This window comes from Corythoichthys intestinalis, chromosome 9 (genome assembly GCF_030265065.1).
Source record: "Corythoichthys intestinalis isolate RoL2023-P3 chromosome 9, ASM3026506v1, whole genome shotgun sequence".
Taxonomy (NCBI): Eukaryota; Metazoa; Chordata; class Actinopteri; order Syngnathiformes; family Syngnathidae; genus Corythoichthys; species Corythoichthys intestinalis.
The window spans coordinates 48,627,663-48,653,076 of NC_080403.1; the positions used below are offsets into that span (position 1 = coordinate 48,627,663).

At 40.1% G+C, this 25,414-nt stretch overlaps 2 protein-coding genes across 5 annotated transcripts in view; one reads left to right on the forward strand and one right to left on the reverse strand.

Annotated features, from left to right (window-relative positions):
* Window positions 1-2,540, forward strand: part of LOC130921795 (homeodomain-interacting protein kinase 1) — a 41,894-nt gene extending 39,354 nt beyond the window's left edge. For 2 of the 4 annotated variants that reach the window (XM_057846077.1, XM_057846078.1), the window contains exons 17-18: window positions 599-711; window positions 796-2,540. In XM_057846077.1, the coding sequence (XP_057702060.1) occupies window positions 599-711; window positions 796-1,275 (593 nt within the window). In that variant the 3' untranslated portion in view covers window positions 1,276-2,540. The remainder of the gene's footprint in view (window positions 1-598; window positions 712-795) is intronic. The other 2 variants (XM_057846080.1, XM_057846079.1) reach the window with 2 other exon arrangements.
* A 3,389-nt stretch (window positions 2,541-5,929) lies between these two features.
* Window positions 5,930-15,702, reverse strand: tnnt2b (troponin T type 2b (cardiac)). The gene is made up of 12 exons (XM_057845924.1): window positions 15,652-15,702; window positions 15,527-15,578; window positions 11,774-11,794; window positions 11,674-11,692; window positions 10,887-10,950; window positions 10,680-10,796; window positions 10,521-10,598; window positions 7,988-8,089; window positions 7,815-7,921; window positions 7,657-7,747; window positions 6,408-6,448; window positions 5,930-6,037 (listed from the first exon to the last, which is right to left on the reverse strand). The coding sequence occupies exons 2-12, from the start codon at window positions 15,528-15,530 to the stop codon at window positions 5,998-6,000; spliced, it is 684 nt and encodes a 227-aa protein (XP_057701907.1). The 5' UTR covers window positions 15,531-15,578; window positions 15,652-15,702; the 3' UTR covers window positions 5,930-5,997.
* Between the last annotated feature and the right edge of the window lie 9,712 nt (window positions 15,703-25,414).

Genomic DNA, 25,414 nt, shown 5'->3' on the forward strand with positions numbered 1-25,414 from the left:
TCGACTACTAAAATAATCGATAGCTGCAGCCCTAATATTTTCCCGTTGAGGTGTGTCTTACCCTAAAAATTCTGTATGCAGGGACGTTCGTAAGTAGAGGTACCACTGTGTACAAATTCTACAAATTTACACAGGAACAGTAGTACACTGATCCCTCGTTTTTCGCTGTTTATTGGGACCGCCCACGAAAATCAAAATTCCGCAAAGTAGGATTTTTTATTTACATTAAAAAATATCACTTTGGGTGTGATCAGTGTATTTATTCAGATTTAACAGTATTGAAAAGAGCTTTTTATGCATTTTATTTCATACCAAAAGCTTGCTCTGCCCATTGACGCCACAGTGCTCAAAGGAGTCTCAATGTTATGTCATATTCACCGATGCCACTAGAGGGCAGCGTATCCTCCCAAATGAATAAAACTAAAAACTGTAAACCACTTTCAAATCAAACCATTGCAACGCCACTGTAATTAAACGAACAATTGAAGTAGAACATTTGAATGAGCTTTTCAAATCACTAGATTTAATCCATTAATCGTTGCAGCATTAGTTGACATGATTTTTTAAAAAAAATTTTTTTACATTTTTACATTTCCAGTGAACTACATGAAACCCAAGAGAGTGTCTCATCAGCAGCCAAGTAGTTCAGGGGAGAGCCTGGAGCGACACGGACTGATGCTGAGCCAGTCACGCCCCTTAAACCTCAGCCAGGTCAGGCTGTTTTTAACTTTAGTCTTCACACTGCAATAGTCTCCCATCTATTCGCTAACACTGATTTTGTTGTGGGTTTTCAAGGTCCAGCCCCTGGTGTCTTCATCTCAGGAGCGTACGGGGGCTACCCACGGTGACTCGTCCTTGCGCCGCCAGCAGACCTTCCCGGTGGCCGCCTCTGCGCCACACTACAACTTCCCCGAGGTGTCGGCCCTGGCCTCGGTCTCGGCCACCGGGCCGGGCCTGTACACGTACCCGGCCTCCACCGCCCTCTCGTCCGCCTCTCAGGTCATGGAGCAGCTGCTGGGCCGCGGCCACGGCGCCCACGGACACTCCCCCTCTGCCTATGGAGCCGCGTACGCTTCCTCTTCTTCCTCTTCCTCCTCCAGGAGAGACTCGACCAGCCGCAAGGAGTCGGTTAGCAGTCTGCTACACGGCCTGCCGGCGGTCTACCAACAGCAGTTCGCGGCAGCCTCTCCTTATGTGAGCGTGACGCCGCGGGCCGAGGCGTACGGTGCCTACCAGCTGAGCCCCAGACGCCTCGCACAGTACCCCTACCTATAAAATTCTCCGTTCTCTTACATTGCACCACCAAGGGACGACTGTCACTTATCCGATTGCTGCTTATCATCACAAGACGTGTCCTTCCACTTATTTTCCCTTAGGAAACGCGCCCGTATTTCACCCACTTCATATTAGGCGTTGTGGTTATCGTTTCTTTGTGTGAAGAGAGACCCTGCTCCTGTCACAAGCTGCGACGGCACTTTTAGGCCAGCGTCCTGTGCTAGTGAAGGACTAGCTGACACACTAATCCAGTCGGTCCCTGTGTTTTAGCTAACCTAATTACTGTACTTGACCCTCGTCGATTACTCGCAAATGTCTTTTTGCTCTGTTTAATTTATGTTTTGTCTGTGTGAGGTGGGAAAACGTTGGCGTTGGATTCAAGCCGCAAAAGGTGGCCCAAATGTGATGGCTCATTGTTAATTTAAGTGCACATGTGTTAATGTGTTTATGTAGTGACTGTGTTTTAGGCCAGATGAACCATGCAATAGTTTCCCCCCCCCCTTTTCTTTTTAACAGAATGTATTTATGATGTCTGGATGAGTGATATCATCATGCTGGCAAGTGACACAGAAAGCTTTTTGGGTTTTATTATTTCAAAAAGAAAAAAAAGATTGTGTCTCCTTAAAATAGGAAAAAAAAATCCTGTTTGTCATAGGCATACCTATTAAATGCAACATCCTTTAGCCACTGTTATTTAGAATATCTTAATGGATTTAAGTAAGGCCAGTCTATATGTAAAAAGAAAAATATACCTTTGAGTTTGGATGCTTGCTAAGTGGCATATGACTTTAAAAGTTGATTACTACATGCCTTGTACGAAGCTACGATCCATCTTGCAGGAATGAGTTTTTTCCCCCATATATATAAATCGGTCAACAATTGCAGAAGAGATGTTTTCTTTCAGGTGACTGCGGTGAAATCTTAGGCTAACTGTGGGTTCTAAAAGCTTTTTAGCCGATCTTTCCCTGTTTGCATCGTTTTGTGTTGTAATGTCTGAGTATGTAACTGTAATTTGACCTTATTCTAATAGTGAGAAATGCTACTCGGTAGAACTAATTCAGGGAAATGTTTCAGCTCTATAATCCACCATCACTGTTTGCAATAAAATTACCACCAACACAAGCCAGTCAGTCTCCTCTCATTATAATGACAACCTGATATTATGCAACTTTGAAAATCTATAAGGCGGAAAACACTCAGGTGACTTGAAGTTCCGCTCTGAGACTACCTAATTTGGCCAACTTTCAAAATTGTCCGATATGCATGTGTGATACATCATTGGAAAGCTTAAAATCTCAATTTTTCTGGTGGAAGAAACGTTTTGAACTGGAGGGCATTTTAAAAAAAAACGGTGAAACCCTATCTGGAGGTGAGAGCACGCGACGACAGAATTAGAGACGCCATGATTTTAACGAGCTATTATCGCGTACTTACCTTGTTTCGATCCAAAAACTCCCTTGTAGCATGTATCACCGGCTGTCAAGACACAGCTGTGAATGGCCACAGCTGGATTTTTGGGGGATTTTATGGGTGAAACATGGTAATTAAACAAGGGTCGCTTGCAGAAATTGCAGACATCAAGGAGTGGTCGAGATTTTCTTTCATATATTTACCCTTTTAAACGTTTTTTTTTTTTTTTTTTTTTTTCTTTCTGGCTTTGGACATTGGAGAAAATGCGACAGTAACCCCAAAAAATTCAATTAAGCGATAGTTATGAGGTTGATATCCTTGACTTATTTTACAGACACCATTTTTTTCATTGTGATGTAATTTGTTTAAAAGTTTAAAATATGCGAGTGAATAATTTTTTAAGGTCATTTTTTAAAACGAAATATTAGACATTAATGATTGTAAGCTAGAAATTACATTTTAAATGATGAATATAATTAATTACCTTCGTTTTATGGCTGGGTTGAAACAAAAGCGGTTGCGAGACGTCTGTTAACGGGGGTTTCCAGGGTAAAACGGACAAATTAAAAATAGTTGGGGGGCTTAATGCGCCATGAATCTGCTATGGCAGCATATATACATTGTCTGTCAAACACAACAGTTGTTTTGGCGTAAAATACAGCAGTTTCTTTTAAAGAGGAGTGCAAGAGCAGAAACTACTTTTTCAGTCTTGTCTGTGTTTTCCGCCATATACACTACATGGTGTGATCTTTAATATATTACCGCAGATAGGTGAATCAAGGAAATGTAAACATTCCCTGGGAAAAAAAACTATTCTAGTTGTGAAAAAAAAAAATCATGCATTTCAATGTAAAAGTCGATATCCCGTGCTAATGCTAAACATGAAATTTTCACTCCACATCATGGGAAAGTTCCTTTCTGCGTATAAGGTTACATAGTTTTCAGTTGTCGCCTTACCACTCCAAATGTAAAACCAGCATTTACATATGTTATAATACAATGACATAATCAAAAAAGTACTTGGATGCGTGACTCTTGTCCATTTTCCTGCAAATGACTCAATCACCGCTGTCAGTTCCATTAACAATTACAGCGCTGCTTGTGCTTGGAACTACTCGCGCCTACATGAACCACGTGACCACTGACCACCCTCGGCGAGTGTCGCATCTCGCTTTCTCCACGGCTCTGCCTCTTTATAATTCTGCAGGCCCCTCCCCTCAAACCAATTAACTCAAAAAGTCTGGTCTCTGCTCTACAACTCCACTTTATACCATATTAACTTCATTGTAAATTAAATACAATAAAATACTGGTAGCACTGCACCTAAACAACATTTGGAAAGAAAAATAAATTTACTAGGGCTAAAAACTCAACCCCCATACGGTGACGTCACACGCGGACGTCCCGCCCGTGACGTCATAAATGCAGGAAGTAAGTGAGCGCTCGGTATAGACCCTACCCACGTGACGTCACAACTCCGCTCTCCTGAATGGTACCGCCCACTTGTCCGTCAAAACATAGTGTTAACCTGTTACGGCTACGTACATTTCTCCTATTTACGGCGTGTTTTTCTGCTCCTTAACATTAATAATCAAAATGGTGAAGGCGTGTGTGGCTGTTGGTTGCACTAACAGAGAAGATGGAAGGAGAGACTTGAAGTTTTACCGTATTCCGAGGGATCCAAAGAGGAGAGCGAAATGGACGGCTGCAATTCGACGTGAAAACTGGGCACCAAAAAATCACCACAGACTATGTAGGAGTCATTTTATATCCGGTAAGATGCATTTAAGATATACTTAGAGGGTTTTGGGCTGACAAATAACCACAATTAAGATCATTGCGAGGCTAATCACCGACAACATACGACGTAGTACGACATAGTTTCAAATTCAAGATGTTTGTGACTTCCCTTTCTTCCACCATCGTTATTTTTTGAATAATATTTAGCTGGTACCAAGTGAAAGAAACTGGCCTCGTCTACGGGGCTGACAAATAACCACAATTAAGATCATTGCGAGGCTAATCGCCGACAACATACGACGTAGTACGACATAGTTTCAAATTCAAGATGTTTGTGACTTCCCTTTCTTCCACCATCGTTATTTTTTGAATAATATTTAGCTGGTACCAAGTGAAAGAAACTGGCCTCGTCTACGGGGCTGACAAATAACCACAATTAAGATCATTGCTAGGCTAATCGCCGACAACATACACGTATGTATGTAGTGAGAGTGCTATCGCTAAACCATATAAACATTAAAAGCCTTAACTCCATTGACAAACGACATGAAATACATTAGACTTGACAGTGGATTTTAGCAATAACAAAAGATTTTGAATTGAAAATTTCGTAACTCACCTTTCCAAGCACAAGATAGATTCCTGCCGAATTTTCGTGGACGAGGACCTGTTTCACCCAACCAGCAACGAAGTATTTATAAGCCTCCAAGCTCTTGAAGTTTTTCAAATTTTCATGAGAATAGGCTGATTTTGTGTGGACAAGATAATTGTAAAAGCTTGAAGTCGCAAGTCCTGATTACGCCGGCCTGTTCAATCACGTGGCGTCTTTAAAGTGGCGTAGAAATTAAACAATTTGAAATAGTCAACATTACTCGAAAATTTGGATCTCTCTCCCAGTTTTTATGTGGCGCCAAAAGACCACGGTGAACCAAAGACATGCTCGTATAAATTTCATAGTAGGTTATGTTTTGTTCCACAAGGGGGCTTAGCGCTCTTTGGAGGGGAGATGTTCAATTCTCTATTCTGAATTAGATTATTTTATGTATCGTTTTGTCCTAGTATGATCATGTAATTCGTTATAGTACAGTATAAAAATAAACAGCTCATATAAATGACGTAATAAAAAAAGATGTACTATTGTTTAAAAAATATCACACAGGAAGCAGTTACTCACAATGTTAGTCATTACTTGAGTATTATTTTCACTGAAAACATTTTTAAATTTGCTTAAGTAACATTTTGAAGTAATGCTACTCTTACTTGAGTAAAGTTGTTGGGTGCTCTACCCACCTCTGATGACAAAAATGTTTGGTGTCCTATTGTAGCACAAACACAAGTTACTGAGTTGATACTTTTGCAATCAAATATCATGTCCGAATACAACATTTCAGTATCGATACTCCGATACTTTTGACAACCCTTTTCCTTGGATGAAAAAAGGCAAAAACAAGAGTGTGGAAGAGGGAAGGAAAACTCACAAAATAAACACGCGGAAACAAACAATGCCATTGTATCTCTTTAGGCAATCATGAAGATGCTTTATTGTTTTTGTAAACACGAAGACTCTTGTTGTTACTTCCTCAGGCCTCGTTTGCTTCTCGTTCCCTTTGAACTGACAAACAAAGCTCAAATCAGCACATTTGACTCCCCTACAAACCATGTGTTGTTGTTTTTAGCGGCGTGATTTGAATGGCGTCGGGGTCACCAAATGATCGTGTTGCATTTAAGACTTCTCAGCTGTTGTACCTCATCTTGCCGCCCTCTCCCTCCCGCCTTTACAGGTTTGTCACACAGTCACACTTGAGGCACCTTTTTGTCCCACTTAAGCCCCCTACGTAGCCCACTTAGCAAGCAGGCAGCTGACCCTCACAGCTGTTAAAGGCCCCTGCTTCTTGTTAAGACCTTCATGCTGTTTTATTTGGATGTGTGATTATCTATAAGTCTGCTGAGGATGCCAGTCTTGATTAATTGCGTGGACTTACACTTTTTGGTGGTCTGTGACGCGGTTCCTCAGCACGGTCACCTGTGAGTGTGCAAGTACACGTTAGTCACATCATTATGAAGCGAATGTTGTTGGTTTAACTCATTGGCTGCTATTCACGGAATGAGTTAAGCACATCAAGGGTGTTCCGCAGGGCTCAACCTTAGAGCCCCTGCTGATCTTAAAAGATCATGTTAGTCATATCAGTGTTTTTCAACCACGGCACACTTTTTTCATGAAAAAAATCACAAGGCATGCCACCAGCAAAATCTTAATTTTTGTAGACTATAAGGTGTATTGACTAGGAATCAAACAAAAAGAAAAACATTTTCTAAGAATGATTACTCACTCAGTGTGACACCTGGGCTTCTTTATTGGAGTTGGTATCAGTGCATACCCGTTGAAAGTTAATCCCACTATGTTCAGTTCTTTAAATTTTAGTGTAAATACCAATGAAAGATTGGTGCAAGGCTATAAGCAAAAGCTATAGCCTTACACCAGAGAACAAATGGTCTTTGTTTCCTTTAAATCCCATTTCAATGAATTTGTCCAGTACTGAGTTCGCATCTCTACTTTATAAAAACTTTTAACATTGCTGTCACCCTTACACTTTAGCTAGGTAGGTACTGGCTGCTAGTCACTGGCCGCTACCGCTAGCCCCAATGCCACTCTTACCTCATATAAATCACTAAACAAAGTTATTAGCTACCTATTGACACCTACTGATATGAAAGAGTATTGCATGATTCTGACCATTGGACAGCACAGACACTCAGCAACGGTACATTTGCGGATTCATTTTCCAGAAATTTTTTTAACATTTTGGTGAAAGTACATGATTTTCCACGGCACGGTTGAAAAACACTGATATATATCAATTCTCTCAAAACATCTACTCTGGTTAACTCTTAAAGTGCCATTGATGGCGCTAGACCTCCAAATCCATTTTGACTGGTGGGCTGGCAGAGATCGCTGACAGCCTCCCAATCAAATTGGATTGTTGTTGAGATTCCGCATTGATTCTGAATACTGTGAATTTCATGGTGAATCCACCGTGGTTACTAAAACGGCACATTGTTTACTTGCAGTCCTGCCACTTGCTCATGTCTGCCAATGTGCAAATATCCCTTTTTTTTAAATTAACAGTGGTCATCAGCAGATTTCAAGAATGCATTCATGCAGGCAGATTTTAAATAAGAATTCCTTCATAATCAACTATTGAAATAATCGTTTGTGGCTGCTAGGGTCACCTCATATTTCTGCTTCATGTATTTGTACTGAAGCTCAAATTTCTCGGCCTCCAGCTGCCGCATCCAATCCATAAGCTCATTAGCCTTTTCCCTGCATAGACACGTACATAGTGATAAATAGATCGATAGGTTGCACGATAGGTTTGCCAGATCGCTACCTGAGTTTGTCCTCCCTCATGTTATCGATGTTTAAGTCCTTGCGGCGGTCGTTGAGGATCTTTCTCTTCTTCTCGCGTTCAGTCTGTCGCTTAGTTCCAGTCTGTGTCTACAAAAAAAAAAAAAGGAATCAATTTTTAGAATATTGTATGTGAGAACCCTAATATTTAGATACTTTATAGCCGGTGAAGCTCAAGTTGCTCAAGATCAACTTTTTCCTGGCTTCGTCGTCAGCTTTCTTCTTGGCCTCTTCCTCTTCCTTCCTTGCTTTCTCCTCCTAAAACAATATTTCAAAAATTGTCAATAAAATATGACAGGTTGAACAATCACGATAAATGAAATTGTCAAACTGGAAGTTAGTTCATTAATGCAAAATACAAGATACTAGTCAGTTCATTAGATGTCAAAGGATGCATATTGTCCTCCCTTGAGTTCAGTTCTGTTAAGATTGAGCCCTACTGTGTCTGGTCATTGTGATTACCCATTGATTTCACCTGTTGTGGCCTGCTCCTTGTGTGCTGACCAATCCGCTGTCTCTTGTATCACCCACCTGTTCCACATTGTCTCGTTATCCCGTGTCTGTATTTAAGTGCCCCATGTTCTGTCAGTCTTTGTTGCGTCATTCTTTTCCCCTCACGTTCCACGTCTATGCCTGGTGTTCCTGTATCCTGTAACTAAAGTCTGATTCCCAGTCTTTAGTTCTCCTCGAGTTTGGTTTGTGCTTTGCTTTTTTTGACTTTTGTTTATCATTAAAACCATTTTGAGTCCACCTCCACCTTGCCTCGTCTCCCCGTTTCCCTGCATTTGGGTACACCTCGCTTCCACGTCCTGGCACATATCAGTTCATTTGCTAGTTATCCATCCATTGAGGTCAGGTCGCACAGGCAGCAGCTACAGCAGGGAGGTCCAGATTTTCCTCTCCCCAACCACATCATTCAGCTCTTCTTGGGGGGATCACAAGGCGTTCCCAGGCCAGCGTGTCCTGGGTCGGCCCCGCGGCCACCTCCCAGTAGGATGTGCCCAGAACACCTCACCAGGCAGGCGCCCCAATAAGATGCGCGAGCCACCCCATCTGGCTCCTCTCAATGCAGAGCAGCAGCTCTACTCCTAGCCTCTCTCAGATAAACAAGCTTCTCATCTTATCTCTAAGGGAGAGCCTGGACACCCTACGGAGGGAACTCATTTCAGCCGCTTGTATCCGTGTTCTTGTTCTTTCGGTCACAACCCACATCTCTTGACCATAGGTGACGTTAGGAACATAGATCAACCGGTAAATAGAGAGCTTTGCTTTTCGGCTCATCTCGATCTCTCGTGAACAAGACCCCGAGATACTTGAACTCCTCATCTCTGACCAAGAGAGGGCAATCCACCGTTTCCCAACTGAGGACAACGGTCATGGATTTGGAGGTGCTGATTCTCATCCCGACCGCGTTGAGAGTTGAAGGTCACAGCCTGATGAAACCAACAGAACTACATCACCTGCAAAATGCAGAGAGGCAATACTGAGGCCACCAAAAAGGACCCCCTGAATGCCTCGGCTGCGCCTAGATATTCTATCCTTAAAAGTGATGAAGAGAACTGGTGACATTAGGCAGCCTTGGCGGCGTCCAACCCTCACTGGAAACGGATCTGACTTACAACCAGCTATGAGGACCAAACCCTGACACCGGTTATACAGGGACTCGACCCACTGTATCAGGGATTCCGATTCAACATACACCCGGAGCACCCGCCCTGCTGGACTCCCTGGGGGACACGGTCAAACGTCTTCTCCAAGTCCACAAAACACATGTAGACTGGTTGGGCGAACTCGCATGACCGCCCGAGAACCCTGCTGAGGGCATAGAGTTGATCCACTGTTCCGCGCCAGGACGAAAACCAAACTGCTCCCCCTGGATCAGAGATTCAACTTCCCGACGGACCCTCTTCTCCAGTAGCCCTGAGTAAACCTTCCCTGGGAGGCTAAAGAGTGCAATCCCCTTATAATTGGAAAACAATTGCTAGTAATAAATTGACAACTTATAGCTTTTTGAGAATGGAAAGTCAACCTATTACTGACAAATTGTTGCAAACTTCTCTATTGTTTGAGGTGTAAATTTAGACGTCAGTTAAGTGTGTGAAAAAATGAATAATCTAGGCAACATTTTAGACGCGAAATGTCGCACAACTAACAAATGTACATCTTTATTGAATCAAAAAGTGGGAAAACTCATTTTTTTAGTTAAAAAATATTGCCAACCAGTCAATTAACTACACAATTCAACAAGTCAACCAACTGGTCAATTAAATGCTCAATTGTTTGGCCAGTTTATTTGGGACAAAATGCAGCTCATGTTATGTTTTTAACTTATCGTCGTTAAACTGTGAGGGTTGGTGGTAGGTTTGGCTCATTGGCTGCCATTCATGGCAGTAGATGTCCAATTCATTTTGACAGTTGTTCATTCGTCCCCTCTCAATCAAAATGGATTGGTGGCACTAAGAGATGAGCATTCCCACCCTGTCCCGCTCGTTTTGAATAACATGGATGAAGGTTTTTATTAATTAATTAATTAATTTATTTATTTTTAGGTATGTTTCGCTTATTAGAAACATGCGACATTGAAACCAATTTTCCATGTTTGACTATCCGCTGTTTTTTTTTTTTTTTTTTTTTTTCTAAACCAAAAACCAAACCTCATCGAGAAAAACGAGACTTGGGTCAGACTCACGGCCATTTTGTTTTGCCGCTCTTTTTCCCTCTCTGCTCTGATCTTCATCTGCTCAGCCCTCTCTGATCGCCGCTTCTCCTTAAAGGGTGACAGAGGAGCAAGAGTTGCAAAGGGGTTGATGATGTTATCCGTAGGCAATGGATGGACGGGAAAGCTCACGATGCGGTCGGTGAGGCTGAGGAGCTCCTCTTCTTCCTTCTTGCGCTTCTCAAAGTGATCCTCGATCAGCGTCTGGAGCTCAGTCAAATCTTTTTCCATCCGCTTGCGGTGGATGTCCTGGAAGGAGACACGCCAATCTCACCGATCAGTCACTCCATCGAGCAAAAATCAATCGATAATAATGATTGAAATGGCGGTTCGTCTCACGTCAAAGTCCACTTTTTCGCCGTCGGGGATTTTGGGGACTGACATGCAGGAAACAAAACCAGGCCTGAACAAATTAGAACCATAAAATATGATAAGTAAATATTAGGGCTGTCAAACGATTAAAATTTTTAATCGAGTTAATCACAGCTTAAAAATTAATTAATTGTGATTAATCGCAATTCAAACCATCTATAAAATATGCCATATTTTTTCTGTAAATTGTGGAACATTAACATTCTGTTAAAGTGATCCATGGATAGAAAGACTTGTAGTTCTTAAAAGATAAATGTTAGTACAAGTTATAGAAATTTTATATTAAAACCCCTCTGAATGTTTTCGTTTGAATAAAATTTGTAAAATTTTCAATCAAAGTAAACTAGTAGCTTGTCATTGTTGATGTCAATAATTACACAATTCTCATGGTGCTGAACCCGTAAAATAAGTCGCACCCAAGCGCCAGCAGAGGGGGACAAAACTCCCCAAAACAACAAAGTAACAAGTGCATATGACCCTGTGCTGTCATTTTAATCTGTTTGAGCGGGGCATGTGCGTTAATTGCGTCAAATATTTTAACGTGAATAATTAAAAAAAATAATAACTGGTCGTTAATGCGATAATTTTGACAGCCCTAGTAAATATTCAAATAATAATATACCGTACGTTTAATGGTCAAATTTACCAATTAGAATGATACAAATATAATACTGTAATATCAACTATTAACTGACACTGGTCATAATGCATGCTTTTAATTTTCATTTATTGAATAAAAGCCATCATCTCTTACCTTGATTTCCTCTTGGCATCTTTGACACACACACCAACAAATGTATATATTAAAACATACTCAATGTAACTGCATGGCAAAACGTGATATTACGCCTCACCTTCTTCATGCTCGTCACCATCTATAAAAAAAGGACAAAGGTGATAAAAACACAGCAGGCATGGGAGTTATCAAGTTTTACTAACTACTATAACACATTCTCTGTGAATACTATACATCTTCCAGGGCTGACATTGAACGAGCAAGCAAAGTGGCCCACTCATTGTTGTCTGTCATTTGTTAGCGTTGACTGCAGTTTTGATGCAAAGATATTTTTCCAGTTGACCGAGAACAACAAACGTGCGATTGACACAAAAACAAAATCTCGACGCAGCTACCATTAAGGTGTATGTGTGTTTGCTGCATGTGTGTCACATTCAAATTAACTCGAGTGTCATCTCTGCAAATATGGAGTAAAATTAAAGATGGCAATGTGGCATTACTTTGCATTTTAAGCCTTTCAGGGGTCTCAAACTTGCAGCCCAGGGTCAAATTACGGCCTACGGGAAAGAATGTGGCCCCATTTGACATCCAATTGTAGTATTAAGTGTTGCCTGCACGTGTTTTGCGATGGGCAAAAAATATATAAATACAGACATACATACATTTATATATATATTAATAATGAAATATCTCAATTGGAGGGGGAAAAAAATCAAATTTGGGAAATAAAGTCATTTAATTACTGTATTTTCCGCACTATAAGACGCATCGGAGTATAAGGCGCACCTTCAATGAATGGTCTATTTTAAAAATGTTTTAATATATAGGGTGCACCGCATTATAAGGTGCTAAGGTGCAGTAGCAGTCGTAGTGGTGCTAGATGGTGCTGTGCTAAAGGGAATGTCATGCCATGATTAACCAATATTGATCCATATATGAGGCGCATTGCATTATAAGGTGCACTTTTTGTGCTTTTGAGAAAATTGAAGGGTTTTAGGCGTGCCTTATAGTGTGTAAAAATACCCCCCCCCAAAAATTCTTTAAAAAATAAATAAATAAAAAAGTACCGGTACGTTAAAAGATTTTTTAAAAAATTGTAATAACAGAATAAAGATTTTTTCTTGGAGCTTATTTATTTATTTCTTCATTCTATTATGTATGTATTTGTTTTTTGTTTTGTTTTATAAATCTCGTCTGACTTCACATAGTTTAACTCTTAGACTGCCGCTGACGGTAATAAACGTCCAGTCCACTTTAACTGGGAGAAAATGGATTGGACATCAATTGCCATCAATATTTTTTTTTCAATATCAATTTCTTTACTAACTACCACAACACATAATCGCTGACCTGGGCTGACAGTAAATGAGTTAAGATAATGATAACTTTTGAATAGATGTCCACTGTCTCTAAGGGTTTATGGTCAGATTAGCGGCACTACCTCCATCTACCACCTCTTCCTCTGCCGCCTCTTCCTCTTCCTCCCCTTCTGTGCAAAGCAAGCATGAAGTGTTAGTTAAGCAGCAATGCCGATAAGATTAAACACTGATGACAAACCTAGAACAGAAAACGCTCATTTAACACATTGGCTGTGATAAAAATCGAACTGGAAGGGTCATATAGGGGGATAAAGGTCAGCCCGGTAGACGGGCGCAGCTGCCCGGACGGTGGCAGTGGGACAAAAATACAGAAGAGCAAAGGAGCATGGCGGTTTAGCACGCGCCGCGATAAGCATTGGGCTTAAGCGTGTAAAGCAGCAAATAAAGTGGCAGCGAAAACATAAGCAGCTGACTGGGGAAGGGTGGTGGGCAGCTTTATGACCTCCAAAGCCCCCGAAGCCTAGCGACAAACAACCGCAAATCAGAGAGCTTCAAAAAAACGAATTGTCGTGTATTCTCAAAAGTTAGAAATGTGATATTGTGACGGAAAATCAACAGGAAGTGACATGAAAGTACCCAAAAATTAACAAGTACTTATTAACTTATTTTCCACCATGATTTGCAAATAAATTCTTTAAAAATCAAACAATGTTATTTTCTGTTGTTTTTTTTCCACACTCTGTCTCTCATGATTGAGGTTTACCCGTGTTGACAATTACAGGCCTCTCTAGTATTTTCAAGTGGGAGAACTTGCACAATTAGTAGTTGACTAAATACTTATTTGCCCCACTGTACAGTTTATTGGAAATAAAATGCGACATTGAAAGAATTTTTCATGGTTGACTGGCCGCAGGTTTTTTCGAAACCAAACCCCATCGAGGAAAACGAGACACACGTCGGTCTGTGTAAATGAACTGGCCGTCTATAGTTATAAGTGGAGGCCAGTCAGTTTATTGTGGGTCACTTCCTTGTTAATTTTTGGGTACTTTCATGTCTTTTTAAGTAGGAGAACTTGCACAATTGATGGTTGACTGAATACTTATTTGCCTCACTTCATTTAAAAGTTGGATGATTGACTGAATACTAATGTTTCAGGGTGATTGACAGTGCTGGACGTACAAATTATTTTGACGGTGAGGGGTGAATGAATGAAAATATCTAATTTCTACTACATTTTTTATCATGTTATTTAATTTTGAACTATTTAGTTTGCATTTTTTTTAAACATTTATGTGAATTGAAAATACTGAAAATGTTTTAAAAATTCATGGAATTAAAATACAAGAATACAGTTATCCTGTATAAAAAGTGTTTTTTATTCTTGTCACTTTTTGGATCATTTTCATAAATAATTAGCCAAATAGCAAAACTACATCAGTGTTTTTTAACATACAATCACAATAAAAGAAATTTAAAAAAATAATAATAATAATACAAATGGAATAATACAGTGATCCCTGGCTACTTCGCGCTTCAAACTTCAGTCCATTGTGAACTTTTTTTTCAATTTAAAAAATAGAAAATAATAAATACAGATCAGACGTCCTGAGCCGATCACGTAGTCTCACTCTCCCTCCTGCAGCTCTTTGTTGGTCAGGCAGTGCACTGGAGTTGCTTAATAAAGTTAACGATGATTGACAGACGTTAAGGTTTGATGTTGCCACAGATCCTTGAAAGCTGAAGCTTGTTAAACAGTTGCTGTGGCAACTCATTGTAAGTGAGTAGCTTTAGCGGATTTGAGTGGACTCACTCAATGAAGCATTTAATAAAGACAAGAATTTTCTACTTTAATTTTGTTGAAAAAAATAATTCGGAGGGACAGTAACATGTTTAAAACTTAATAATTATGACATTTGAAGTGCTTAAAAAACATTTTTTAAAATACAGAATTTACTGTATATACATATATATTTTTTTAATTATACTTTTGGGAGAAAAAAATGAAAAAACACGTCTTATATGTATCTCTTTCCAATGCTAAATCTGAATAAATACATTGTACACATTTTTTTGTGTGAAATTTTGTGAAGAAAAATTCGTAAAAAAAAAAAAAAAAAAAAAAAATGGGGGCGGGGGTGCTACTTCACGGTTTTTCACTTATCGCGGCAGGTTCTGGTCCCCATTAACTGCAAAAAACGATGGATCACTGTAATAATAAAAAAAGATGTACATACAATACAACATATATATACTGTATGTACATAAACTCATATTTGTCTATGCTTGCTAAAAAAAACATTTTTTATTTCTGTGTATTCTCAAATGTGTCATCTCCAAATATTAATTAAAGCGACTGGAATTCTGTGTTTGGTCAAATTTTGTGGTGCTCAAAAATGACCGGAAATGATCAGAACTCATTTTACATTTGCTATGTAAAGCATGTGTCAAGAGACTTACGGTTTTCCCTGCAACAAAACACACACACACACAACCAAAAACAAGGCATTAGTCTCCCATGTCTCCATCATGTCTCTATATTGTTATTTACTCACTCATACTGGGCCTCCTCGTCGTCCGACATTTTGCCCTGCAAAGTATCTGCACCTTTCAAAACAACACCCAAAACGGTCACTTTATGATTAAAAGAAAATAAGGTAAAACGCAGATGCAGACTCACCCGGACACTATGCCGTGATGTTGAGAAGTGTGAAACTCTCCACAATGTCCCCCCCACCCCGGTCCGGGTAAGCTTTTAAACCAGGCCCCGGATCACATGGCGGCACAATGGCGGCGGGCGCATACCTGCAAACAGATGGCAACAGCATTCAAATGTACGTTCTCACTGGATGTGCTTTGACTATTTTTACACAGCAAAAAACCTGGATACGGACACTATAGGGGGGATTAGAAGGTAGGCTTAGTGAGACATGTAAACCTACTCCGGTGGGCTCTCAGGGGCCCCTCCTGGTCTGCTCCTTTGATTTGTAAGAAGACTTTTATTGTGGCCTTGCTCCTGAATGAGTGCCATGGTTGTGTAACTGTCACAAAAATGGAGCCATGATGCAACTGGGAGCTCCCCCAATGGACCATCTTCAACACAGCTGCATTCAAGAACCTTTCAGATTGCTTAGAAAAGAGCATGTATATAAAAAGAATACATACCCCTGTTCAAAATGACACCAAGCTAAATTATTTCTAAACTTTTTCCACCAACAATGGGTCCTTTAATTTTCCATCTGCACCACCTATCCTCACCAGGGTTGCAGTGGTGCAGAAGCCTATAATCGCTGTGAAGTACTTGCTAAATACAGTGGTATGAAAAAGTATCTGAAACTTATGGCATTTTGCACATTTCTGCATAAAATCACCATCAAATGTGATCTATCTTTGTCAAAATCACACAGATGTAAAAGCAGTGTCTTCTTTAACTAAAATCACCTAAACATTTATAGGTTTTCATATTTTAATGAGGATACCATGCGAACAATGACAGAAGGGGGACAAACAAATAAGTGAACCCTCTGCCTAAGGAGACTTGAAGAGCTATTGAAACTCATTTTAACCAAACAAGTCAGGTGTGTGCCCAATCACTGATGAGTGGTTGAAAGCTGCCCTGCCCACTATAAAACACACACCTGGTAAGAATTGCCTTGATGAGAAGCATCGTGTGATGTGCATCATGGCTCGGTCAAAAGAGCTGTCTGAAGACCAGCCATCAAGGATTGTTGATTTGTATAAAACTGGGAATGGATACAAAACCATCTCTAAAAGTCTGGATGTTCATCAATCGACAGTCAGAGAAGTTGTCTACAAATGGAGAGAGTTTGGCACTGTTGCTTCTCTCCCAAGGAGTGGCCGTCCACCAAAGATGACACCTAGAATTCCGCGCAGAATAGTCAGAGAGGTAAAAAAGAACCCGAGAGTGTCTGCTAAAGATTTACAGAAATCACTGGCACAGTCCAATATCTCTGTGCACACATCAACTATATGTAAAACTATGGTCAAGATTGGTGTTCATGAGAGGACTCCACTGTGGCCACTGTGGTCTAAAAAAAAAACATTGTTGCTCCTTTAATGTTCGCAAAAAGGCACTTGGACACGCCACAGAAGTTTTGGCAAAATATTTTGTGGACTGATGAAACCAAACTTGAATTGTTCGGGAGTAACACACAATGTCATAAGAGGAAAAATGGAACAGCTCACCAACATCAACACCTCATCCCCAACCTTGAAGCATGGTGGAGGGAGCATCATGATTTGTAGCTGTTTTGCTGCCTCGGGGACTGGACAACTTGCAATGATTAATGGCAGAATTAATTCAAAAGTTCATCAGGATGTTTTGCAGAAAAACCTGAGGCCGTCTGTCAGACAGTTGAAGCTAAAAAGAGGATAGATGCTGCAACAAGACAATGATCCAAAACACAGAAGTAAATCGACTTCAGAATGGTTTCAGAAGAACAAAAACCACGTTCTGGAGTGGCCAAGTCAAAGTCCAGACTTGAACCCCATTGAGATGCTGTGGCATTACCTAAAGAAAGCGATTCATGCCAGACATCACAGGAATCTGACTGAACTACAGCAGTTTTGTAGAGAAGAATGGGCCAAGACTGATTGATTTGGCGGACTGATCTGCAGCTACAGGAGGCGTCTGGTTGAAGTTATTGCTGCCAAAGGGGGGACCACAAAATATTTAAATGTGATGGTTCACTTACTTATTTTTCCCCCCTTCTGTCATTGTTTGCGCACTATCCTCATTAAAATATAAAACCTATAAATGTTTGGGTGGTTTTAGTTCATCTGTGGGATTTTGACAAAGATCAGATCACATTTGATGGTGGTTTTATGCAGAAATGTGAAAAATTCCAAAAGGTTCAGACACTTTTTCATACCACTGGATATTCATATACAGTCATTGACTCCAAACCATATAGACTAGGAGGTTGGCTTATTCCAAGCCCTTCCCAAGTTGATGAAAGACGTCCAATCGTAAGGTGTCCAATCATCCTTGTTCTGTAAATTTTTATGAGTTTATCACTAATAAACCATCCAATCCTTTTGAACGCTGTCAGCCCTCCAACTTCAAATGGATTGTATGTCTATTAACGTCAATGGCAGGCAGTGAGTTAAATCAGTGTCTGACCAATCCATGATAGCAAATACTTTATAGTAAAGTGAGTATGCAGTAATTTATTTATTAAAAAAAAAAAAAAAGTGGCATCGGTACACTATTGGCATCGGCTGATACCACAAAGCTGGATGTTGAAATCGGATATCAGTTTGCTAAACTAATAATTATACTTTTTTTTTTTTTTTTTCAATTGAAAAATCACGGGGGCAGACATTTTAACAACGCAGGTACTATTTCAGCCTATCAAATGTGAGGATCCCAGCTTGCCCGCCCTCAATCGTTACATTATGAATAGCCAGTTATCACAGCATCTGTGCTCGAGTTTATCAATGTCAGACTGATATCACGAAGTGGTTGTGCCCTTAAGCAGTGCCATTTTTTGTGTTTGAAATTTAAATTCTCCATTATCAGAGGTGTAAAAAATTTGTGATGTGCACAATTAAACCACCTTTTACATGAAGGTCATTTATACCAGTTGTTTCCCTATAATGTTACAAAGGAAAGAGGAAGTGTTGAGACTTTCCACACGTACACTTTGTTGCCTTGAAGTTGTTGAAGTTGGGAGTAACCACAACTCTTCTTAGAGCTGGCTGAACATTTAAAGTGAGTAATGTAAAGTCATTTGTTGTGATTAAGGGCTATATAAACCAATTTGAAGTGACAAACTGCTCTGTCCAAACACTACTTGGTCCTGCAGTGCATTCATTGACATTGATTGTGAGTTGACATTACCACCGTGTGGTCAAAGTGAGAACTAACAAGCTTTTGGAAATGCATAAACTAAGTCTAATTGTTTCTTTCAGCCATGAGAGGAAATGCTAACTTGCTAGCCTGGTAGCCACTCATCTAATATGGGGCGTGTGGTCAAATAGGGCCAAGCATTAGCATTACAGTTTCATTCTCCTCTATCACTATTATGAGGTTTTTTTTAGTTAAAAATTGTGCCCAAAGCCACATAACATTTTTATTACCATAAGAAATATTTCTGTTGAAGACTTAAGCACGAAGGCGCCATTTTAGGCCAATTTTGGCCATTTCTAAGCCTTAAAAATTAGGGGCTAAAAAGCTAGGTTCATACTATATACCGTGGTATGAAAATGTCAAAGTGTCAAAACTGCAAACATTTTCAGTCATACTGTCCCTGCGGTATTAGCTATTTTTTTGTCCCAAAAATGCATGGAGAAATCCCTCGCAGGCAAGCTGTAAGGCTCAACCCTCCCCCACCGGGTGCTGCTCAGTATGAGTGAGTCAGCTGTGCTATACGATGGCTGGTGGAGGTGAAACTCTTTCCCCCAGCGAAGAAATCGAAATCGCTGGTATGGGAATACATCGGCTACAGAAAAATTACAGATGGCCGTGGCTTAGAGGAGGGCCAACCGACATGTAAAACATGTTTGTGGAGGGTGGCTGCTGAGGAGGCAATACCTCCAATATGATTTTGCATTTATACAAAATAGAAAAAGGTTGGTAACTCCAGTGTGTTTAGTGTGTCTAGCGGTGATAGAATGTTTTTTTTTTCTCTCTAGCAACTGTCTGTGTTGAGAGAGTGTATGTATAATGTAAACATGATACGAGTCATACACACGAGGTGTTTATGGAAAATCAATTTTGTTCTGATGGTAATAATGTTGAGCTGTGGCTGTGGGTTTAGGCTCACCTATTTTTTATTTATTTAATCTATAATATTTTGTTTTAAATTTGATATACTCATGTTCCAATTTGCTGATATGTTTTGAAAAATAAAAATCCCTCCCCTCACACCCCCATCACGGTGCTGGGTGATGGCTGCCAGTCGGGAACCTGGCAGCCACAGTAATAGGGTGGTAGGTGGGTCCCACACTTTTTTATATGGCGTGGCTCCTGGGGTGTGGCCTCCCCTCTGCCTCGGCTGCCGGCCGCGGGAGTAGGTTGGGGGGGTCGGGTCTCCGATCTTGCATCGCCCCGTGGCAGTTCCTGGGCATTCTCCTGCCTCCGCCTTCCCCTCTCTTCTCTGGCTGGGCATCCGCCCTGCGCTCCGTCGCGGGTCGCTGACTGGGCGCCGGTGTATCAGCGGGGTGTCGCCTGCACCGGCGGGGGACCCTGCCTTGCCTGGGGCTTGGTGGGCCGCTGGGGGTCCCGTGGCGTGCCGTGCCGGTTGGGGGGCTGTGGCTCGTGGCCCGGGTGGGCGGGCGGGGGTGGGTGTAGGCGTGGGGTTGGTGATGCGTCCCCTCCTGCCATCCCTGAAGGCCGGTTGATGGGTGCGCGGGTGGCCCGGGGGACCACCCTGGGTCCCGGGGGGGGGACGATGGCTCCTTTGCTGGGCTGCGGGAGGAGGGATGGGCTGCGCATGGCCCCCCGCCCCCGCGCCCGCCCTCCCTCCCTCCCCGGGCTGGCTGGGTGGGGGCTGTGGCCCTGGGTTGGCGCCCGCGCGGCTTCTCCGCCCGTCTGCGTGGCTGTCGCGCGCCCGGTGGGGCCTGCGTGCTACTGGATGTGGTAGGGCATTCTTGGGTCGGGGGTCCCGGTGCCGGGATTGGCGATGCGGCGGCGTAGGGTTGGTCGCCAACGGGCTTACTCATAAGAGATTCACACGATTACTGGGTTCTAGATCACAGAACTGATTTGTGTACACTCTACCCCTTTCAATCACTTAGCTTATAGACACCCCCACCCCCATTCTCCTCTTTCACTGGCCAATAGGCCCCCACATGGTGTAAACCGGAAATACATCTCGCTGACGATAGCACCAGCATATTAGTAACTAGTTTAGATGTTCAATGTATTTCTAGTTGTTGTTTGTGTATGTGTTTCTTTTCCTTCTTCTCTTGTATTTCTTTTCTTCTGTCCCCCCATAATCCCTTCCTGTTCGCTGCTTTGTCATAATAAAAAGGTATTTTGAATGATCACAATGGGAGTATGTCAGACTCTCAATGTGAAACATTAAAACTGTTCAGAATCTGGGCACTTAGACTTCCATTCTCTGTGTCAAACAGCTGAACAGGACAGGTTTAAAAAAAAAAAAAAAAAAAAAAAAGAAAAATAAAAATCTTGTTCAATGGAATATATACAGTATATTTTTTAAAATCCTTTCAAAGTAACACATTTTAGAGCTGTGATTGCAATACCGTGAAACCGTGATATTTTGGCTTAAGGTTATCATACCGTCAGAATATCATACCGGCACGTGCCTTGTTCATAGCGCAGGTCTTAATGCACAAATCATATTTTTTTGTGTTTTTCTGAGGTATTCACTTGAGGTTAGGGTGACCACTTGCATAAGGTCAAAATGGAGGATATATTAAAAAAAAAAAAAAACAACATCAGACTTGCGGTGTATTTTCATCAACAATACATTTTGCACGGTTTCTAGATGATATTTGTGTAATTAATTAGTAAAAAATACCAATTAAAGGTCAAACTTTTTTTTTTTTTGACTATTTAGTTTACAGTAGGCTACAGTGTTTTCAAATTGCAGTATCAAGTAACAGTCAGTTGTTGTTGTTGTTGTTGTTTTTTAATCATTATTATTATTATTATACCAAACTACTGCATACTCGAATGTAAAGTCATTACTATCATGGCTTGTCCAGACACTGCTTAACTCACTGTCTGCCATGTCCAGCACCAGACGTCCAATCCATTTCAAGTGGGAGGGTTAACATCTACTAGTGATAAACTCATTTGAATTTATCATCTCGGGTCAGTTGGAAACTAGATCTCAAAGTACATATTGCACAGCATTGGCACATTACTTCTTAGTACCGTATTTTTCGGCTTATAGATCGCACATGAGTATAAATCAGACCAGCCAAAGTGCGCAATGAAGAGTGAAAAAAAAAACCTGTCACATTAGAATATGAATAAGCATTTTTTGGGGAGAATTTTTAATCTATCAGAATCCAAGAAAAAACATATGTTAAAATAACAGCTAAATAGGCATCTGTTAACGTAGCACATACAGTTTTTCAGATGACATTAGCCTAACCATGTTAGGTTTTGTGTTGGTTTCTCCTAGTGTGACTTGTCCCTGTGAGTACCCATTGCTCTCACCTGTGTGTGTTTTCCCAGTGTATCCTGCAATCTGCATCCACCTGTGTTACCCAGCTGTTCCTCGTCTCGTTACCCCTTGTCTGCGTATATAATGACCCAGTTTCTTGTCACTCCTTGTTGAGTCATTGTCTATGTCTGTCTCTGCCAAAGTCAAGTCCGTTCCACGCCCTCGTGTACCAGTCCCTTCGCTTAAGTAAGTTTTGTTTGAACATTGCCTTTTGAGCCCTAGCCCTTTTGTTTGTACTTTGTGATTTTGTTAATTATAATTAAAACGTTTCTTGAGTTCATCGCCATCTGCCTCCTGCCTTGCATTTTTGTTTCTCTGCTTTTGGGTCCACAGAAACTGCCTGCCCGCGCATTCCCTGACAAACCAACACAATATAACAATGTTGTGGCTGTCAAAATAAAATATAACATAAGTTGCTCCTGAGTATAAGTGCCAAAAACAGCCAAACTATGGAAAAGGTGCGTCCTACAGTCCAGAAAATACGATACTTGCTGAAACCGATGTCATTTTAGTGCCGTATTGATACTGAGACTAGTATGAGGGAAACACTAATTGTTACTGTGGTGTTAGCAGGATGCCAGGTGTGGGTGGGCATTAGACTCACCTGGGGAGGTTGGGGGGGCAAAAAAAAAAAAAAACAATGCTCAAGTAGGTCGAAATCCAGTGTAGGGCCACTGCAGTGAAACAAAACGCGGCAAGGCAGGTGGCGGTGAACTCAAAAATTGTTTTAATAATAACTAACAAAAACACAAAGTACAACGAAAAGCACTGGGGATCAAAAAGGCAATGTTCTAACAAAACTTATTTTATCTGAGGGACTAGTACACGAGGGCTTGGACAGGACATCGACTTTGAGATTGACAATGACGCAACAAGGAGTGAAAAGAAACTGGGAACTTATATACACACAGAGACAGGGGGTAACGAGACAACGAGGAACAGATGGGTGACACAGAAGGATGCAGTATGGCGGATACACTCGGAGCAGGCACAACAGGTGAAATCAATGGGTAATCACAGGAACACACTAGGAGGGAGCCAACACAAAACCTAACACTCCTTGAGATAACTGTTGTTGTGATTTGGTCCAAACAAATAAAAGCAAATTTGATTTTATTTGACTTAGAACACATCCATAACTGAACAGTATGGACATGCAGGTGACAATGTGTTTTTTTGGGTAACCTATTGTGGTTCCTCGGTTTTATTATTATAGTTATTCTTTGTTCCGCAGCCCCTTTGAGCTCAAGTTAACCCCTTAGATTCCTTCAAAATGCACCAAAATCATCAATGATAGGTGCAATCTTTGATACCGTGTAAAGACAAATTCCAAATACACTATGTAGCGCCCCCTAGCAGTCATTCTTTGTCCCGCCGACACTTTGAGCCCTACTTTGACCCGCTCAGAATGCTTCTAAACTCTCCAAACTCATCAGCCAGGTGAACGCTGGTGAAAACTTTTGATAAAATGTAAAAAATAAAAATATGCATAAATGTGTGTAGCGCCCCTTAGGAACAAATCAATATTTCATTTTTTTTTCTTAAGGTGAAAGAGGAGGTAATAATGCAAAGGTATGGAGGTAGATTTGTGTCTTTATTATTCAATTAAAAAAGTTGCTTCAATCAAATAAAAAGTTGCTTCAATCAAAATATATATTTTCAATTAAAAAAATGTTTGAATGCAAAAATAAATTTGACACTCAAAAAAATATATTTGAAAACTATTTTTCTTTGATTTAAGATTTTTTTATGATTTGAGTCAAGTTTTTTTTTTGATTGAAACAACATTTTTGATTGAAGTCATGTAATTTTGCGTTTGGACCACATTTTGGCTAGGACATTTGTGTCTTTATTATAAAATAAAAAAATAAGTTGCTTCAAACAAAAAAAATACATATTTTCAAAAGAAAAATCACTTCAATCAAAAATTTTAAAAAATTGAATCGTGGAAAAAAAGGTTTGAATGTGCAAAGATATCTGAGACTCAGAAATTCACATTTGAACACTTTATTTTTCATTCAAACTATTTTCTTTGATTGAAGCAATCCTTTTTTTGTTTGAGCCATAATAGGGGTAGGACATTTGTGTCTAAATCATTCAATCGCAATAAAAGTTGATTTAATCAAAAAACTATTTTTAATCAAAGGAAAAATTCATTTGCAAAAATATTTTTTTTTAATTTGAAAATATATTTTTTAAATTTGAAATATTATTATATATTATTCTTGCCTCATACTTTTATGCCATTGGCAGAGTCACCTGCCACTCAAACACACCGGAACTAGCGTTGAAGTTGAATCTTTGTGTCAAAATAATTCAATCGAAAAAAAGTGCCTTCAAAACTTTTTCCACTTAAAAAAAAAAAGTGCGTTAAAAAACTTTTTCCACTTAAAAAAAAAAAAAAATGATTTTTTCCTTTGATTAAAAATAGTTTTTTGATTAAAGCAACTTTTATTGCAATTGAATGATTTAGACACAAATGTCCTACCCCTAATATGGCTCAAACACAAAAAGGATTGCTTCAATCAAAGAAAACAGTTTGAATGAAAAATACAGTGTTCAAATGCAAATTTCTGAGTCTCAAATATTTTTTCACATTCAAACTTTTATTTCTACGATTCAATTTTTTAAATTTTTGATTAAAGTGATTTTTCTTTTTTAATATATGTATTTTTTTGTTTGAAGCAACTTATTATTTGATTGCATAATAGACACAAATGTCCCAGCCAAAATATGGTCCAAACGCAAAATTACATGACTTCAATCAAAAATGTTGTTTCAATCAAAATAAACTTGACTCAAAAAAAAAAAAAAAAAAAAAAATATATATTTATATTTTAAGAAAAATAGTTTTCAAACATATTTTTTTGAATGTCAAATTTATTTTTGCATTCAAACACATTTTTTTTTGATTGAAGTGACTTTTTCTTCGATTGAAAATATATATTTTGATTGAAGCAACTTTTTTTTTTTTGATTGAATAATAAAGACACATCTACCTCCATACAAAGGTTAAAACTTAGAACACATCAGTATTATATGAATGGGATACCATACGCGGTGCCCAGACTACCGTTAGTACTCACTGCCACCCCTCCCGGTAACGCCCCTGAATTGTTATAATCGTTTTTTGAAAATGTCAACTTTCAGCAAGTCAGAAGTGGTAGGCTCACACCAAAGATCTTCTGGAAATAATGTTTTCTGTCATTGTATGTAGCCGGAGGATGAAAGTCAAGTTTGATGACTTGCCATGAAACACGAAACACAGTTTGTCTTTCG

Bases quoted from the DNA above. Each gene is read 5' to 3' on its own strand.
- tnnt2b (XM_057845924.1), bottom strand. The intron at 7,748-7,814 runs GTAGCGATCTGG...GTGTCTATGCAG, and splicing joins ATGAGGGAGGACAAACTCAG to GGAAAAGGCTAATGAGCTTA. The intron at 6,038-6,407 runs GTAAGTCCACGC...TTTGTTTGTCAG, and splicing joins GTCACAGACCACCAAAAAGT to TTCAAAGGGAACGAGAAGCA.